Here is an 18,993-nt window from a genome sequence, read left to right as displayed (position 1 = left end):
TTATTACAGCCATGGGGCAAGAGCAACAAGTATCACAGATTACACGGTAGTCTATCTCTCTCAATTCTTTTCCTTTTTGTATTTTTGTCATTTAGGATCAATTGGTAGAAAGTTTTATGCAATCATGAGCAGTAATTGCTCAGCTCATCCGTAGCGAACCCGATTTGTATCATTTCCAAACCAATCATCCGTTGCAAGTGACTCTTCAGCTGTAGCAAAATTGATAATGGTGCTTTTGGCTGTTGTGTATGCATTAAATGCATCAACTCCATTCTCGCTTCCAACTCCGCTCGCCGCTTTTATTCCTCCCCAGGGACTGCTAGGGTCATTCCGATGGTGTGTATTGACCCACACAATTCCTGCTTCGATTTGCTCTGACACCCGAAATGCTTGTGAGAGGTCTTTGGTCCAGATGCTAGCGCCCAGTCCAAATTCAGCATCGTTAGCTAGGTTGATTGCCTGCTCTTCGGTATCAAATCCAACGACGACAATGACAGGTCCAAATGCTTCTTCCTTCCAAATCTTGGATTTAGTGATACCATTTCCACCATCTTGAGATAACAGAACCGTGGGTTCGTAGAAGTACCCTTTGGAGAGATCGAATTCATCAAGTGAGCTTTTCCCTGTCATTCTTCTTGCTCCGGTGAGCGGTATTGCACTGCCGCCTGCAATTGCTTCTTGAACTAGTCTTTCCACATTTTGTAGTTGCTTTTGTGATATCATAGGTCCCATCATGGAAGCCAGGTTTTTTGGATCTCCTATGCGACTTCGAATTCCTTCCACTTTGGCCTTCAACTTGTCAAGGGCCTGATTCATAACTTTATTTTCCACAATAATTCTTGTGCTCGCGATGCAGGTTTGTCCACTTGCAATGTAACTCCCGAATGCGATGCCGTTCACCGCAACGTCAAGATCAGCATGTTGAAAAACAATCAAAGGTGCCTTACCACCCAACTCGGCGGTATAATTGGCTAAGTTGCCCCCCACAATACCCCCAATCGCCCTACCGGCAGCTGTGCCACCAGTAATGTCAACTTTCCGAATTAATTGATGAGAGACCAGTACCTTTCCCGTCGTGGCACCGTATCCAGGTAAAACATGAAGTACTCCTGGTGGTACTCCTGCTTTACCAAGAATTCTGCCTAGCAATAAAGTTGTCAAGGGTGTTAATTCACTGGGCTTGACAATAACGCTATTTCCAGCTGCCAAAGCTGGGGCCAGTTTCTTGACAGCGATAAGAAGGGGGTGGTTGAATGGCGTTATTTGTACCACAACGCCTAAAGGAACTCGATCAACGAAGTTGTGGAGTGATCCACTGGTTGGAAGCACTGCCCTTTCTTCAACCCGGAGCAGAGACGCATAGTATTTAAACCATTTCACCAGTGCAGGCACTTGAGCATTCATCTCCTTGATAGCTCGGCCTGTTTGTTTCGTCTCCAATTGAATCAGCTCCGGTAGAGATTCTGAGAGCATTGTCGCGCATTTTTCGAGCACATCTGCTCGGTGATGTCGGCTAGCACGAGACCAAATACCAGACTTGAATACCGAGTGAGCAATGCTCACTGCAGCTTCGACATCTTCTTCGGAAGCAGTATGGCATCTTTGTATGTCAGTATGAATGACTGTAGCTAACTCGAGCTTCTCTCTTACTGCGCAAATATCTCTCCAGTTGCAGGATCTTCAATAGAGATACTTCGGTTTAATTAGTATCAACGATCTCAAAGCCGCAAGAATGATGACCGACAGATTTCCTCGGCCAGGCTCTTCCTTGCCAGCCAGCCACAGTTTGTAGGGATTATTCATTATTGTTGAATCCTTGAGCTGACTTCTAGATGTTATGAGCGACCGATAAGAGAATGTCCCAAGAAATTGATTAGAAACTGTTACCGACAAGAGGGATAAGAAGGGTCAGCGATCATTCTGATTCTAACTTACGATGGCAGCTCCGTCGATTTGAAGAAGTAGATGTACTGGACAAGAACTCTGGATAGTGATTGTGGGGGCATTTTAAGTCACGGGATACTGGCACGACCCCGCCCCCTGCTAATCAGGCTGGCTGTCTGTACTTGGCTGCAAGAGAGTGCGTGGAAGTTGTTATGGCATTCAACAAACAGATCCACTTCTCGGGCGGGACTCTTATCAGAGTATTTCCACTCCCCTGCGCTTATCTTCCAAGTGCCTGCCCTTATCGCGGCCTATTGATAAGGGAACCGCTTGCCATAGATTTAATTCTGCGTTGCACATTATCTAGGTATTATGATTTGGCATGTAGTAAATAGTCGATTTGTGGCTGAAATGCATATCAATTCTGCACTCTTTCTGAGAAAACTGAACTTAAGTCTGCTGAATTTAATCACTTCTATTGAAGGGTGAAATACGTATATTTCATAGTCATGGAACGATTTTGGGGTAACGGAATTGAAAACATCTTGAGCACTTGTAGAGGTCAGGACTTTCTACATCAGGATTGACTTCTTGTATTGAAATAGCGAATCCGATGACTAGAATAGTCCATACACAAAGGATTTGATGTGATCTACTAATCCCATCGAGCGGAGACTGTTTTGGTGGTAGTAAAGAAAGGCCAGTACGTCTTCCCTGGAGCATGTCGATCTTCACAGAAATGAAATCAGTTACTCAAGACCCATAGTACTAAGACCGAATCATTTCGAATTTAAAAGGGTTCAAAATGCAAAAATTAAAAAAAAAATTATTCTTACCTCCCATAAAAGATGCCTTATTGCTTGTTCGAATGGCGGGACCGTAGGGAGCTAATTGAATATGTTAGTATAAGAACCGTAAAAGCAATAAGCAGGAGTGCCAAGGTTCATTACCAATCAATGGGATATTTATCCCTATCTGTCCCACATTCACCTGCCGTTGGAATGTCTTGGCGTGCTTCCCACTAGTTGTAAAAAGGGTGCATCCGTTGCCGTCTGTACTCAATGAATAGAGTCAGTTTGACCTAGTCGATGGCTGAGGACTTTCTAACTTACATTTGTTTTGGTTGATCAGCTCAATTGCCTCTTCGAGTGTCTCGACTTGCATGCAAATTAGGACCGGGCCGAAGATTTCTGTTTGATAGCATTCCATGAACGTTTCAACGCCCGTCAGGATCGTGGGTCCAATGAAGTTTCCTTTCGGATAGCCAGGAACTTGAGTATTGCGTCCGTCACAAAGAAGAAGGGCACCCTCTTCAACCGCCCTGTCAATGAGCCCCGTCACTCTCGTCTTGGCTGCACGGTCAATCAACGGACCAATTTTGGTATCAGCATCACCGCTATAACCGACAACCATAGACTGCGCGACTTCAACCAGATTCGGTATCCACTGATTTGTTTTTCCAACAAAGACAGCTACACTAAGAGATATACATCTTTGTCCAGCAGCTCCAAAGGCACTCCCAGCAATAGCGAAAAGAGTTTGCATCATACTGGCATCTTCTAATATCACACCGTGATTTTTACCTCCACATTCTGCTTGGATCCGCTTCCCAGCTTTTCGTGCAATATCATGAACCTGTTTGGCAGCTGACTCTGAGCCTGCAAAGCTGACTGCTTGCACGTCAGGCTGAAGTATTAACATTTGAACGGTGGAATGTGTCCCGTGGACCATGTTGAATACACCTTTCGGAAACCCAGCTGTGAGCACAGCCTTAGCCAATAGACACGGCACAGACGGAGCCTTCTCAGACGGCTTCAATACAACGGTATTGCCGGTAATGAGTGCATATGGAATGGACCATAAAGGGGTCATGAATGGGAAGCTAAAAGGAGTGATAGAGACGCAAACACCCTGTCAAATCAGCAAATCGGCTTGCACAAAAGGCCGACAAATACAAAATATGTCTCACACATACCACAGGCTCGTAAAAGCTTTGTAACAGGGTAGGGTCATTTCCTAGAAACATGCCGGCCATCTCCGGCCCTATAGAGCATGCTGCATGTATACAATCTATACCACGAAGGAATTCCGATTCCGCCTCGCCTGCTGTTTTTCCAACTTCACGGCACAACCCTGAAATCTTATGAGAAATTATGTTAGCTCTGCCCTTGGAAGGTGTACTGGGCTGCAAATGTTTATCGCACAATTTTAGGAGATAGCTCTCTCAAAGCATCTATAAGCTTGAACAGATATTCTCGTCTTGTTTGAAAACCTAAATCCTCCCACCCCCTCTGGGCAACATGTGCAGCACTCACTGCCGCCTGGACTTCTTGATGAGTGCAACTGGGCACTCTAGTGAGAAGGCATTGTGTGCCCTAGCTCGAATCAAATTAGCCTCACAATTGGTCGTCCCGCTAGTCTTTGTTGATTTCGACTTACTGGATCCAAAACGCTCATCCAATCTTTTGATTGTGAGATAAAGCATTCATTACCAATAAAAAGATGAGCTGCAGAAGGACGAGGCTGCATAAGAAGTCCTGGGGATCCAATTTGAGCTCCATTTGATCCCGGGTGTGAGGGGGAATTTGGGGTTGTAATCAATCCCGGGAGTCCCGTCAATATCTCCGACGGGTCGTTCTGAAGTCCGGGTGCATTAGTTCACCAATTGTCAAAGAGTGATGTAGTTAGCATAGGATTGTCTCACTACAAGAAGTTCGGGAGAAATGTTGTCCAGCGACAAATATGGGTTATTTTCACTAGCAGTGAGCGATACCTGGGGGAAGGGGGCAAATCGGACGCGATGAGGAGAGCTGACAGCCTTTGGCATATTGTTGAGATATTTTATCACAAAATGCACAGCAAATTTCAATATTGAATTGATATCAGCTCTGGTCACTCGCCCTGAGTGGCAGTGCGGGGAGCGGAAAGAGGTACATACCAGGGACGCTAACTTACGGGGTTCCACGACCACGTGATCAAATATGACCCCCTGTTGCTTCGTCGAAGCGAAACCAGGTTGATCATTCAACACACTATTGAGAACAAAGGGGGCCCAAAGTGGCCATGCATGTGAAATTTGGAGACAAAAATAATAGTAAAATAATAATTCATTCGTTTTCTCGCCATTTGACAACGGTTCTTGGGTTGATCCTCAACTGGGTCGGACTTTGGAGTAGTGAGGACGGAATGACGGGCACAATTTTTTGAATCATAGTATGAAAGATTACATCTCTTGTCTGTCTGGATATTACCGTTGAAACCCGAGACATAATTTAAAGTACAAATAACATTTTTAGACGTAGGGGATCATGTAATTAGGGTTAGAAAGAGCTTTTCCGTTGTCTCCAATATGGAAGGCGAACATGGGTGGGCCTGTATGTATACCTTTGCGAATGAGCCTTGAAAATGAAATATTCACCGATCCGAGGTCTACTCAGGCTGAGGGGCAAAATGTCTGTTTAATTTCCATTTCATTTACGGTGACTGGAAAGGGGATGATTAGTGGAGAAAAGAACCTCACAGCATACCTGTATCACAATATGCCCTTGGTCAAATTCTAGGACTTAAAAGCATTCCAGATGAATCAGCCGCCTAGTTGCAAGTATTTTGGACATATACATATTTATGTCCCAACATTGTGACTGAAATCGAAAGAGTATGTATATATGCAAGTCGAAGGCAGGGTGAAAGAGACCGGACATGATATCTAAGGATAATAGGCAGTACCGAATAGTTATAAAAAGAGTTACAGGCCATCATGTGGGATATAATACTGATGACCCTGCACTACACGAACCCCAATCGGTGGAGAGAGTTGGTTTACCCCGCAGTGGAGAGCGTTAGCCCCGGTCGTATTACGTCAGTGAGGGCAGAGGGCAGACAATCTGCGAATGAGCGCCTAAATACTTCTTTCTCTTTCAAATTACCATTGCCTTTGATGACAGCCAGAACAATTTACCTTATTTCATCCCGGAATGCAGAGGCTCAAAGGGCGCATTTTGCGATCTTTGTTCCTGCCGAGGGGGCACCAGACAAAGGAACCCTGATCGAAGCCGTTGGCGCGCCTATGGCGGGCTACGTGCTAAACTTCGAACGGAACTTTTCCCCCACCGATGACTCTCTAGAGAACTATGATATATTTCCGATTGGAGAGGTTGATCCGGTGAATATCATTGACGATACAACTGGGGTGAAGAGCGCCGACGCTGAACCAAGGGGTAACATCGAAGTCGTGGCATCCCAAGTTCCGACTCCTGGGATTAGCGAAAACTTCCTAGCGCCAGTCAACGACGTCAGTTTAAAAGCTATTTAATCTGATAAAATGCTAACAGAGTTGAGAGTATTCAGACCGCCAACAAAAGAGACCAGGAATGGACTATGGATTACATTCGACACCTTGTTGGTCGACGACTCATCGGATCTGAAGCCATCCAGATCGTACAATCGAAACGGGACCCACCAACTCATGGTCTTGGATTTCAGCCAACCCTTCGCCGATCGGGATAATCTACAATAGGGAGTCATATTACGACGTTGTGAGGGATCGTGCCCCCATGGATACAATATCGTTTTCTTCCCTGTAACACATGAGGTTCTTGGGCTGCTCAAGGCAATAGTGGTGACATTTCCACGGAATACATAGCATAGTCCAACTAACATCACATATACACACGCCGTTGGACGCAGAACTCCGAAATTTATTCTTGAGCGAGTTACATTTGATGAAATGTGCAAGTAGCGATGAACCAGTTGATAAGAACGGTAGGCGACTAGGAGAACACTTGTCACAAAGCATAAATGGACAAACGGGGTAGATCATTGATTTCGATAGCCAGTAATATTGATGACAAGTTTCTGGGAGAATAGGTCTCTAGTTTCGACTTCTCAGCCTAAAGACTACACTTCTCAGATACCAAGTAAACATGGATCAGTTTGTGAAGTAAAAAGAGGGAATTGGTACCTACCTGCTATCTCACGCAAAAATAAATGGTTATGTCTGTCTCTCAATTTTTATCGACGAGGAGATGCAATAGAAATATGGCTACATTAAAGGTAACTATGGCTTACATATACTCTTAATCCATGATGATAGGCTATGTAAGCTTGTCTCGATCCTAAATATAGCACTGAAAGAGATTGAAGTAGCCGGCCTATCGTTCACGGAATTGGGACCTTGAATTGAGATAAATCCTGAAATAATTATCTCTCAGAGAGTCATTTTATGCTCACATTTGGCTCCGAGACATTTCCCTGCTGCCCACTGTACGCAAAAATTAGAGCTGCAGGTGACTGGAGAATTGTTTTATTGTCACGTGACAAATACTGATATCGAGCCATCTGCGCACAGCTCATCTCAGCTACTGTGGTCAAGCCCAATTTACGTGTGCAAGAACGCATTTACCCAACTCACACAAGGGCTATATGCACCATCTATTTGAACCTAGGATCTGATCTGACGATGGTAAACCCGCCACCTGAAGGTCTTCTCGCATGGTTGGAACATCCATATCCTGCAGCACCTATTAAAGACCTACCCCGCGAGAGCATAGAGACGCATTTTGTCGCAGACGAGCAACACAACCAGGGCTCTGGAATAGCATCAGATACACGGAATTCTCTAGATGATTTATTGCAGAGCTATTCCTCAGCTAACAATGAATTTCCAGAGGCTATTGCTCTGCCCAAGTCCCTTGCGGAATCGTCCACATCCACTGGTGAGCCATACATCGAACAGCAGAGTAATGATCACAGAGAGGAAGATGACGCACTGAGAACTTCATTGGAGGTGTGTCTCGAACCGAAGTTTTCTGTGGTTCCCTCAGACATTCCACTGCCAAAGTCGAGACCGTCATCTCCGGGCCAATATCGAGAAGAATTACCACTTGTTCTAAGTGGAACTGGCCCTCTAAAGGAAAAAGGAAGGGTTTTGAGCCCATACAAGACGGTCATTGAAAGTGCAGGACATGTGTTGGATCATATAAAAGACGGAAATATTGTTAAAGAGTCCCGACACAACCGGACTTCAATTACCTTCTACGACTATATCAACAACGTTGAGGCCATTCCGCGAAAAATCTTTGACGTTGAAAATATTGTGCCTCTTAGCTACGCCCCACCGGAAGTAAAACAGCGTCTGATTCTTGTGGAAGATATTTCCAAACCTACGATCGATGCCCTGGGTGAAACCTTCAGCATCAATCCAGAATTCTTTGAAGAGCATCTGCTGAATTCAGGTTATGCCGGTGCAGAATATGACCAGCCATCGACCCAAACATGGAAGACCAGATCACTTGAGAAGTCTTATATGTCATTGAAGTGGATCCGGCCTGTATACCGGCTGCCCACATACTTTTCAAACCGTGACCTAGAGGATCTGCTCGAAGATAGCACAGAGCATTTTACCCGCCATGGAAATGTTAAAACGCGAGTGGTCACAAATATCTTCAGGTCTGATTGGAGTTTGTCAGCGGATCCTGCAAAAACAGTGCGGATGAAAAGAGAATGTGGCTTAGAGGAGAGAATTTCAGTTTGGAAAGGGAAGCTCATGAATCAAGCCTGTGATGTCGGTAAGTCATTGGTCGGAAATGTAATGGGTATATACTATAGGCAGACCTGACCGTTAAGTGATCGTCCTTCTTGACCCGTTGCCGAAGATAACCGAGAGCCATCGATTTTGGACTCCAAACAATCGTCGGGGAATAGGCGATGATTCTGGATATGACTTCTTGCAAGAGTCATTCATAGCAGATAGTGATGATATGGAAGATGGTCTCCATTATTTATTTGATGAAGAACCGCGGCGTGTAAGGGATAACCGCAGATCTGGTAGGTTCTGGACGGTCAGAAGAACACCCAGGCAGCCGATACGCATAGTTGAGTGGGATGACAAGTCACAGCATAAAGTCATAGTTGAGCATATTGCGCCTCGGCGAGCAGTAATAGTCGATCTTGATACAGTCTTTCGAACACCAAGGTCAACCATGAAATTTGGGAAGGAACTAAACGAAACTAAGTCTACTCAGACAGAGATCTGCGAAGGGCTCAGATTCTCCGAAGGATCGATTAGCTTGATCAAACCGTTGTTCCATATCATCAAGCAAGATACGCTGACTCTCCTCAATCAGCTATGCCGAATACTTGACGAAGTGGAAGTTGAAATTTTAGATGATACAAAGATGGAGAATCGATTAGCTTTATGGCGTCGGCTCATCGGTCGCGCACAACGAGAGCTACCAGAACTCAAAGCCTCCCTGGGCCCTTTTTTGGCCTTTTTAGATACTATTCAGTCTCCGAGTGCTACCGATAATTGTGCAGCGACCAAATCAGAGGTAAAAGAGGATCTGCGGAAGCTTTCAACAGAAATCGATGGAATTGTCGATCGACTTCGGAGAACTTCAACATACTTAACTTCCAATATTGGTCTTTTAGACAGTCGACGCTCGATCGACGAAACTCGTGCTGTGACAAGACTCACTGAGCTCGCATTTGTCTTCATTCCATTGTCATTCGCTACGTCTTTTTTGGCATGCAAGTCGAGCCCTTTGCCAATCCAGTTCCTATCTGGAAATTCTTCGCTGTTGCAATTGGAGTGACAACATTCTCTTACATGATGCGGATGATCATACGCAGCCAGTGGCTCACTAGTCTCAAGACAGCGATGAAACATAATGTCAGAAGATATGCAGACAGACATGGAGAGCCAGTTCATCCCCGATCACTTCCAATGTTTCTCATAGTCCGGTGGCTAGGAAATTGGCTCAGTATGAGCATCCTCAAAGTTTGGCAATGGATAGTCAAACAAAGCCTCTGGGCAGCGCAGACGCTCTGGGCCGTATTCGGCTTTGCAATCAGCTTTATTCTGTTGAATTGCGCTGTTTCAGCGGCCCCAATTGCCATTATCTGGACGCGGGACCTGGATTCCGGTATTCAAGGTGCCGTCAGCATTGCCATCATGATCATTGTGATCGCATTTGTTGGCGTACCATTCTGGTACAGGTCAGAACCGACCTTTCGCAGCGCATTGCCGAAAATCATTCTATCTGGGATCTCCAGCACTTTATCTCCTCGGTGGGCTCGCATCAAGTTGTTCTTCCTGATTACGAGCGCAATTTCTATTTTGGTTCCGCTGGTGCTAATTTGGACTCATCCACTTGCTGCTGGTATCAAGAGTGCGCTTACTGCTGGGATTGTGATGATTGAAAGTCTTGTGTTAGTGACAATTATTCTCTGGTGGCGCTTGTCATAACTCTAAATGTTTCTGTCGGAACGCTCAGCCTTTGGAGACATTTAAAGAGTATGCGGGAAAGGGTGCCGACCTGTGAGACTGCCTGTTTATATGAACGAAGTAATGCCAATAGTGAGCGGGTTATCGCTCCAGATCTAGATATGACTGCTTTGTCGGGGCTTAATTTGATCATACATACTTATTTTAGTTCAAAATTTAGTGTCTTTCGATGAACTTCACCAATACATGTTTGTCTCAGCAGTCTTACAGTTGATGGACGCTATGGTGACAATACAGCGCATACTGCTAAATTGAGCAAGTCCGGCAGACAGCAGATTAGGTTTCAGTCCGACTGGATTCACCTGCCAAACGGCTTCCCGATCTCCGTTGATATCCAGATTTCCGTTTGCAGAAGCACCTGAGCCAGATTACCCATTCCCGATGTCTTCCTCTATATAGATCCCAAATAGATCCGTTGCCAGTAAAGCACACGACTTTTCCATAAAGGTCTTTTCGCCATCAATTACCAACAAACAGTTCATGAAGAGCGAAATCAGACAATACGAACTAGTCTAGATCAAACTAGGCTTCGTTAGTAAGCCAGGGTATTTGACCCCGCTCAGACGAAACGGTAGGTAGAGTACCTTCAGCTCTGCCAATCTCTCGTTATTTGCAACTAATTCAATCACATTCCAGACTTATCCTTTCTCCTTGATTCTTTATATCGCGCCTTTTCAATAAAGCTATGGCACTTTTGCCAGACTGTAGGTTCCTTCTTCGACCACATTGAAATACATTACGTTGACGTATGTGCCGCAACAGCGACATGGGTACCTATGATTGGGTTTCACCACGTTTTGATGATGATTTTGGTTCTTCCAATAACCTTGCTATGTGAGAAAGATCAGATGATTTGTATATTTTATTGAATTTTTTGGTTAATTTATCTCCTCATAGCCATTCTACTTGCAGGCTGCACTTCTTCCAATCTCATGAGCAATATCTATTTATTGTCGCTACAATACACGTCGAATTTTCCAACTGCATCCGTATCTGGACAAGTGAGTACAGCCATCATGCAGGCTATTCACAGTATATCGCAAACTGGCAACGGAACAAGCCTTGAGGTGCGAGCGGGGTATATGGGACTTTGCGTGATGCAAAGTGATTCAGAGCGCATTTGCTCCAGCAGTGCTAGAGCTCTGGCCAATTTGATCAAGGCAGAAAAAAGTACCATCAGCCAAGGGAACACAAGCACAGAATTCACACCGGACCCGCTCAATTTAATCATGATTGCGAATGATTTCAGGGAAAAGATTGTGTTTGATGGCTTGATGCAAGTTCTCCTATCCCACCATCTAGTTTCCTCAATTTACTGACAGAACGCATAGAATTATCACAATTATTTTGATTGCGACTTGCTTGATAGTTCTCTCAACATTCCCTGGATGGCATGAGGAGTTCGATGAAACTGGATCAGACATCGAGGTGCGGCCATTTCCTAAACCTAGTGCGGTTACAGCTTGTCTGTTCACCACAGGCCTTGGGTTTGGATTTGGCCTTACCTCCATACTGTGGCAGCATATAAATAGCAGCTCTACAGCGTCAATGACAGAAACCCTCACCTACGGTGCAGCCTCGGGCCACGTTGGAAGCTCAGCTATGGCACTTGGATGGATCGGAGTAGGACTGATTGCCTTGGTCGGTCTTGGGATTTTGACGATGAAATTAAGCATTAGTTATATTAAACGGCTTCATGATGAAAATGATCAACACAGCATGACTGGGAGTTCGGTATAGTTGGGATAGACACCTGGGCGGAAAATAAACTCTGCTGCATTGGTCAGTATGAAAAATGAAAGTTAGTGGATTCAACTCCAAAGAATTAAGAGGCTAGCGGATGATAGGATCAATTTTCTTTTAAACAACCTTATCCAGTAGTTTCAGAGAGTGCAATATATCTTAAAACGAGCCTTTTGACAAACTTATTTATCTTCAGCTTTGTTCCCAAAACGTACTGTTTTCCAATCGCAAAGTTCTATCATCGCCTATAGGTAGGGTTAACGTTCCAGAAACAAACTATCTTGATCTGATTTAATTTACATGGATGATGTATAATCTTCTTTAACAAACTTGAGACTGTAGGACTTGATCTAAGAGTTGATGGAGTCTATTTATTTTTGCCCTTTCAGTCGACTACCAGCAAGTCTTAAAGTATCACTTTCACCGTCGCTCCTTATATCACATCGCTACCATGCCCTCGACCAAAAAGATTTAAGAGATAGATAAAGTGTGAAAAAGAACACCCTTGAAATTCAAGGCCAGCCAAAAAGGTTATGCAAATACAAGGCATTGTTACACGTGGTTCCTGCCTCGGCATGCTTCTCTCTAGACCAGGCAACTTTTTGATTTTTCCTGCAAAGGTCTGGAACTTTGGAACTACCCAGACCTCGATTAGTATGTACCTGTCAATGTGACTGGATGAAAACACAACGCCTCCCGAACGTTGTACATTATCTGACTTTGAAGCTATCAGCGGATCGACGTCTCGAACCAGTTTAATGAAAGTAAATTACCTAGGAAGGTTTTATCAAAAGCAGCGCAATCGCGATTCTCAGGCTAATTTACTTCTATTATGTAATTATCGCCAACCTGAAGCCGATGCTAGGAAAAGTGTTGGGACTAATGGGTGAGGTTTGAACCAATTTAATGCCATTGTAATATAAGTTCCCAATGAGAGTTAGTCTGTAAAGCGGAAGCAAGGCTTCCGGTGCTACCTAGAAGTCTTGATGGTCATTTTGAGTTCAGTTGATTTTAGTTAGATCCCATAGATCTATGATTGCCCTAAGATGTTGCGGTTTTAACAGACATAACTATCTGACATATTCGCCTGTGGGTGCGGGTCACATGACTTGACGTACCCAATCACTGATGCTGTCCAGGAAATAAACTGCGCGAGTAGATTGATTTAGAGACGAAAATGCAAAAAAGAAGCTAAGATTAAATTGCGTGTGTTTGAATTTATGATGTGTGTCTGGGCGGGCGAAAAGCCAGTGAAACATGCTAGATCCCAACACTAGTTGAGAAGCGGTATCCTGACTAAATTGCCTGGACACTCATTTCTGTCAAGCGCCGGCGAATCTTCAGTGTGCCTCTAGAGTGGATGCGCGCCACTCCAGTTTCTAAAAGTAGTAGGGCCCAGGAGTGCACTATGCACGGCCTCAAAAACTTGATTTGCACGCCGTTGGCACTAAGGCCAAACTCTGAATCTGGCGGCGGTCGGGGATTTTCCAGCGGGTCAAACCCCACGCGGCAGTGGAACAACTGTTGCGGGTCAGACGTCATTCAAATGTCCGTGGTGACACTGAAAATTTTATAAGAGCAGCATTTCGGACCATTTCATGAGCAGCATAATTTCACCAGAGTGACCAGGAAGACATGAAAACAAACAACGGATTGGTGAAGCACCCCATGCGCCCAGGCTGCCTTGAATTTGCCCCGATGATATCAGTTGTTGGTCGGGATGACTTCTGTGGCTGTCGGCTCCACTCAAATAGATTAAAAAATGATGAATCGCCCCCGATCGATCATGATCTCATCCGGCCGAAACTCCAGTGGCTTGCGGCGCTCAGTCTCTGTCCCTCCATTTCTGTCGCGACCGACCAGGGACCCTCCCCGGTCAATGCGATCCTATCTATGTTGGATTGGTCCACCGAGGTGTACGTATCAAGGTAGCATTGAAATGACAGTTTGATTGCTGTGACTTTCAGCAATGCCAACTTGCTGAGCATCAACATCCGATCGAGAGAAAGATTGTATTACCATGTACACAAATAAATGCGCCCATGGCAGCACGAAAGATACTAGAGGGATGTTCTGTCTCACGCTGAAGCAGAGTGGTGTGCGTTTGTACAGTTTCACAACTATAATGTCGAACAATTGAGATCTGATGTAATGATGACTAGCAACCCACAGCATTGGCTCCTCATTGGTCCATGCTGCATCGTCGACGTTGAGGCTGGCAAAAGCGAGCCGGACACAGTATCATCTTAAGCCACATGGATAGGCCCGCTGACAGGGGTTGACAGGCGATGGAGAGAGCGGAGTAGACAAGGAGCAGGCAAGTCAAGGCCTCTGTTGGGAGCAAGGGCCCTTGGATCTTCGCAAATAATATCCTGTTTCGCTGGTGAGCGTTCTATCCAAAGGGCGAGACGTGAAGCATTCCATGGGTCGCAACCTGCTTCTAGCCACTCATGAATCCTCGTGCTAATTTTTCCATTTCGTACTCCTCCATTATGTACTTGTCTCTGTAAAGGATACGAGTGTATGATTTAAAACTCTACGGCGAAGAAAGAGAGAATGAAGAGTGTACAATCTCATTATCTTCCGATCTCATGTTGTACAGCATAACCAGCCTACAGACTGCAACCGAGATCAATATAAAGCAAAACCTGTACAAGTGAGAATCAACCTGACAAGAGCAAACTCGTGCCCCGGGGAAAAAAGGTGTTACAACTCGGTACCTTCCGCGTCATAATATACTCCATACCACCACGTTGTGCTCCACTTCCCCCATCCTGTTAAACCCCGATCTAGCCACACGCTCCAAATCAATCTCTGATTCGCTGCTCAAGCTTGTCAGAATACAGGGATTGCCATCTCTAGGCGCTTTCCAATTGAGGAGCCCCGCTGCCAGACCCGCTATTATGATGCCAGCGATGATACAGCGGCCGCCCTGTGGCTTTGTGGCCACCCATCATGCGAGCTCCTGCACTGTAAGCGCTGCAAATACCTTGGACCAATCTGCCAGCTTTTCTGAACAAGGATTGGAGGGCTGAAGGTAGCCATGATATCAACGTCGATGACGTCGTGGACTATCTTATGGTTGTACCTGATACACGACTGCATATATTAGATTGCTTTCATGATCGCAGAGGAACGATGATATCAGAACCCCTGATTCTTCATTTAAGCAACGATATTTCTCAAGGAAATTATTCATTCCTAAATACTTTCCTCTGTGAAAATTATATTTTGCATTAGCTCCATACTTTCCAGCACCAACCATTGTATATTATCTATTCCTACTTTTCCGCTGGAGAAACTACACGAAGTTCACGACATCTCTACAAAAAACAACCTTTCATCTTTTCGAATACTTCGTTGAAGCCTTTTTGATAGGTAAGTGGTTTGATGATCCTATACATGCAGACTGATACTGACTAGTATGCTCTGAGCTATAGTCAAAACGCTTTATTATAAACTTGATCCAGTAGCCTCAATTCACAAAGCACCATGTCCTCTCCCGCTGTTAGCAAAGCTCCCCCGAAGCTAGGATCAAAAGCCGGAACGCCCGCCAAGGCACGCAAGGCATCCGGTTCTAGCGCAGCATCGAAACCCGGTGTTTCCGATAGCCCGAAGTCTCTGAATAAGCCGTCGCCTGCCCGCAAGCTTACGCCGAAGGCTCCCAAACCAATCGAGGACGAAATCGATGAGGAATCAATCCCTGAGACGCCTTCCCCGAAGTCCAAGAAGAAGATACCTTCCGCAGAGCAACGTCGCCCGATCTCCCCGCCCGATGACACTGTCTCCCAAGCCTCTGGCTCCGCTGCTCCCCCTCGGTGGCGTCACATCCAACTTGGCTAGTAGGGCCAAGGGCTTCGCAGGAAAGGCAAAAGACACCGTCCAGAATGGAGTCGAGACCGTCGCTAGCAAGCTACCGCTGAGCCTTTCCGCCTTGAAGGGCCTCGTGGTCTCGGAAGGAGGCAAGATTGTCGGTGATAGCGGTAACCCTGTGGGTGAAGTTGTGGAAGGTGACCCCGAGGATCTGGTCGGCCAAACCGTTGGGGATGACGGGGAGATTGTGGATGAAGACGGTGATTTGATTGGCCGCGTGGATATCTTGCATGATGTCGCTGAGCAAGCTAGAGGCCTCCCCGAGGATGCGCAATCTCATCTCGACGAGGCTCAGAATGTGGTCACTGACCTGGCTCAACTCGAGGGCCTGCCTGTCTCAGACGGCGGCGTGATCAAGAATGCCGCTGGTCAGATCGTCGGCCGGATTGTGGAAGGCGACCCCGAGGACCTGATCGGATATACGCTCAATGACGACGGCGAAATTGTTGATGACGAGGGTGATGCAATTGGCCGGGTTGAGCTGCTGTCTATCGAGGAGCAGCAGAAAGCCATCGAAGATACCATCGGCGAGGCAGGTGAACGAGTAGAAGGCGCCAAGGAGGAATTTGACGACAACTTTGAGGATGCTCAAGATGGTCTACCGGTCGACGAAGCCAAGGATGCCGTGGAGGATGTTGGCGATCAGGCTGAAGATGTGGCGGATGACCTCGATGCCGAAGTTCCTGATGCTGCGGAGCAGGCCAAGTCGACTGTCGATGATGCTGTTGACCAGGCCGGAGATGCCGCTGACGTTGCTGATGTCGCTAAAGGCGCTGATGTCGCTGAAGGCGCTGATGTCGCTGAAGGCGCTGTGCCAGATGTGGATGAAGTTGGGGCCGCTGAAAGTGCAGTTGAAGGTGTAGAAGACGCCGCTGAAGACGTGCAAGATGCCGCCGAGGATGCCGCCGAAGAGGTCCAGCAACGAATTCCCGACCTTGATACCCTCGAAGGCCTCACATGCAACAAGCGCGGCTATGTCATTGATCAGGCCACCGGCAAGCCTGTCGGCGAACTCATCGAAGGTGACCCTAAGAAGGTCTCCCGACTCGGCGCCAAGCTGGACGAGAAGGGTCAATTCTGGGATAACCGCGGCAATATCATCGGCAAAGTCAAGGCTCTCCCCGTCGAAGATGAGAAGGACGAAGAAGGTCCCTTCGCGGGCCTTGAAGGTCTCGTCGTTGGTCAAGATGGGTGGATTGAAGATGAGAATGAAACCCGTGTTGGCAAGCTCATCGAAGGCGACGCGAAGAAGCTCCTTGGTCGCGGTGTTGATGAGGATGGGGAGATTCTTGATCGCCACGGCAGCGTGATCGGACGTGCTGAGCGTTATGAAGAGCCCGAGCCCGAGGAGGAGGATGTTCCCGATCTTTCTATTCTGAACGGCCTCCACTGCAACAAGGCCGGGTATGTAATCGGGCCCGAAGGACTACCCATCGCTCGCGTTGTTGAGGGCAATCCGAAGGAGCTGGCCGGCAAGAAGATCGAGGACGGCGAGATCTATGACGGTAAGAAGGTGGTTGGTCGCGTTGAGCTCATCCCGGCGGAGGAGCTTGAGAGCAAGCCTGAAGGACCTTTTGCCGGCATGGATAGTCTGGTTGTCACCAAGGATGGCTTCGTTGAAGACGATGATGGTGCCATTGTGGGCAAGCTCGTCGAAGGCGACCCGGAAGAAGCTGCGCGGCCGATGCGTTGACGAGGATGGCGAGATCACCGACAAGTACGGTAATGTCAAGGGTCGCGCCGAGCCTTATGAGCCTCCGGAAGAGGAGCCTGAGCCCGAGGTCGACCTGTCCATCCTCGAAGGCAAGGTGGTCAACAAGAGCGGCAACGTCGTTGATCCAAGTACGGGTGCCGTCTTTGGTCGTATCGCTGAGGGGGATGGACGCCGCCTCGCCGGTCGTAAGGTTGACGGCAAGGGCCAAATTTGGGGTGATAATGGTCAAGTCATTGGCCGCGCCGAGCTGATCCCTGGTGCTGAGCAGAACAAAGCAGAGGGGCCCTTCTTCGGCTTTGATAATGCTCAGGTTGGCAAGGACGGTGTCGTTATGGACGGCGATCGCATCATTGGACGTCTGATTGACGGCGATGCTAAGCGTCTCCTCGGTCGCAGCGTTGACGAGGACGGCGATATCGTTGATAAGAATGGCAACACCATCGGCAAGGCCGAGCGTTGGGAGCCCGAAGAGAAGCAACGCGATGTCAATCCCATGTCAGGCCGCAAGGTAACCCGGGAGGGGGAAGTTCGTGATATTGACGGCAATCTGATCGGCAAGTTGACCTCTGGCAACCTGGCGACCCTGGTCGGGAAGACCATCGACGACAACGGTTTCGTGGTGGACAATGATGGCAACAAGCTTGGCGAATGTACCCTTCTCGAGAATATTCCCGAAGAGGAGCCTGAGCCTGAGGTAGAGGAGCTGTCTCCGGAAGAGAAGGAGGCTCAAGCTAAGGCTGAGCATGATCGCGAATTAGCTGGAAAGATGTGCAGCATCCTCGGACAAACGCTGGAGCGCGTGAAACCCGTCTGCAACATGATCACCGAGGTAAGTCGAGCAGAGACGCGAAGCCATGGCTATTCACTAACACGAGTATAGCATTTGGACAAGGCAGACCGCACCCCCAAGGATGAACTGGACGAGGAGAAATTGGTCCAAAACGTGAAGCCCCTGATCGAGGAAGGCGGCCGTATTCTGCAGGAGTGCAACGGCGCTATTCGCGCTCTCGATCCCGATGGCCGCATTGCCGCAACCGCCAAGGCGCGCGCCTCCTCGCGCGACGCCACTCCAGAAGAGTATCAGTTGGCCGACATGCTCAAGGAGCTCACCGAGACGGTGGTCAAGACCATCGATAATGGCCGCAAGCGCATTGCCGATATGCCGCACGCCAAGAAGAAGCTCAACCCTCTCTGGTCACTGTTGTCAGAGCCGCTGTTCCAGATTATCGCTGCTGTGGGCCTATTGCTCAATGGTGTTCTCAGTCTAGTCGGTCGTCTCCTCGATGGCCTCGGTTTGGGTGGTTTGCTGAACGGTCTCCTCGGTGGACTAGGATTGGACAAGTTGATTAATGGCCTGGGTTTGGGTAGTTTGACCGATGCGTTGGGTCTGACGGGTAGTAAGTAAGAACTAAAATCGGGTCAACAAGCGATGGGAATGTTGTGATTATATGTTTCTGAGCGTGATATTTTGTCAAGGTTCTTGATTCTTGCTTTC

The 18,993-nt window shown here is 47.1% G+C and overlaps 7 protein-coding genes across 7 annotated transcripts; 5 read left to right on the top strand and 2 right to left on the bottom strand.

Annotated features, from left to right (window-relative positions):
• Positions 1-144: 144 nt before the first annotated feature.
• On the bottom strand, positions 145-1,803 carry N7462_011476 (uncharacterized protein; the record flags this gene model as incomplete). Its single annotated transcript, XM_057083190.1, has 3 exons — positions 145-1,600; positions 1,651-1,692; positions 1,745-1,803. 3 exons carry the CDS (start codon positions 1,801-1,803, stop codon positions 145-147), a joined length of 1,557 nt encoding a protein of 518 aa, XP_056927929.1.
• A 736-nt stretch (positions 1,804-2,539) lies between these two features.
• N7462_011475 (uncharacterized protein) lies at positions 2,540-4,259 on the bottom strand (the record flags this gene model as incomplete). Its single annotated transcript, XM_057083189.1, has 6 exons — positions 2,540-2,613; positions 2,721-2,771; positions 2,835-2,936; positions 2,997-3,795; positions 3,860-4,051; positions 4,089-4,259. Coding segments are annotated over 6 exons (1,389 nt in total), but the record flags the coding sequence as incomplete, so codon positions are not given.
• Positions 4,260-5,821: 1,562 nt separating this feature from the next.
• Positions 5,822-6,390, top strand: N7462_011474 (uncharacterized protein; the record flags this gene model as incomplete). Its single annotated transcript, XM_057083188.1, has 2 exons — positions 5,822-6,175; positions 6,223-6,390. 2 exons carry the CDS (start codon positions 5,822-5,824, stop codon positions 6,388-6,390), a joined length of 522 nt encoding a protein of 173 aa, XP_056927927.1.
• Positions 6,391-7,342: 952 nt separating this feature from the next.
• Positions 7,343-9,476, top strand: N7462_011473 (Mg2+ transporter protein CorA-like/Zinc transport protein ZntB; the record flags this gene model as incomplete). Its single annotated transcript, XM_057083187.1, has 3 exons — positions 7,343-8,450; positions 8,509-8,709; positions 8,758-9,476. 3 exons carry the CDS (start codon positions 7,343-7,345, stop codon positions 9,474-9,476), a joined length of 2,028 nt encoding a protein of 675 aa, XP_056927926.1.
• A 170-nt stretch (positions 9,477-9,646) lies between these two features.
• On the top strand, positions 9,647-10,129 carry N7462_011472 (uncharacterized protein; the record flags this gene model as incomplete). Its single annotated transcript, XM_057083186.1, has 1 exon — positions 9,647-10,129. The coding sequence occupies one exon, from the start codon at positions 9,647-9,649 to the stop codon at positions 10,127-10,129; it is 483 nt and encodes a 160-aa protein (XP_056927925.1).
• Positions 10,130-10,934: 805 nt separating this feature from the next.
• Positions 10,935-11,908, top strand: N7462_011471 (Fig1 domain-containing protein; the record flags this gene model as incomplete). The annotated part of the gene is made up of 3 exons (XM_057083185.1): positions 10,935-10,980; positions 11,066-11,429; positions 11,500-11,908. The coding sequence occupies 3 exons, from the start codon at positions 10,935-10,937 to the stop codon at positions 11,906-11,908; spliced, it is 819 nt and encodes a 272-aa protein (XP_056927924.1).
• A 3,495-nt stretch (positions 11,909-15,403) lies between these two features.
• Positions 15,404-18,903, top strand: N7462_011470 (LEA domain protein; the record flags this gene model as incomplete). The annotated part of the gene is made up of 4 exons (XM_057083184.1): positions 15,404-15,729; positions 15,758-17,423; positions 17,482-18,327; positions 18,379-18,903. The coding sequence occupies 4 exons, from the start codon at positions 15,404-15,406 to the stop codon at positions 18,901-18,903; spliced, it is 3,363 nt and encodes a 1,120-aa protein (XP_056927923.1).
• Positions 18,904-18,993: the final 90 nt, after the last annotated feature.

The sequence above is a fragment of the Penicillium macrosclerotiorum genome, assembly GCF_028827735.1.
Source record: "Penicillium macrosclerotiorum strain IBT 26536 chromosome Unknown utg000012l_segment0_segment0, whole genome shotgun sequence".
NCBI lineage: Eukaryota > Fungi > Ascomycota > Eurotiomycetes > Eurotiales > Aspergillaceae > Penicillium > Penicillium macrosclerotiorum.
Note: the sequence above shows the minus strand (reverse complement) of the source record. Positions and strands in the feature narration are given on the sequence as shown.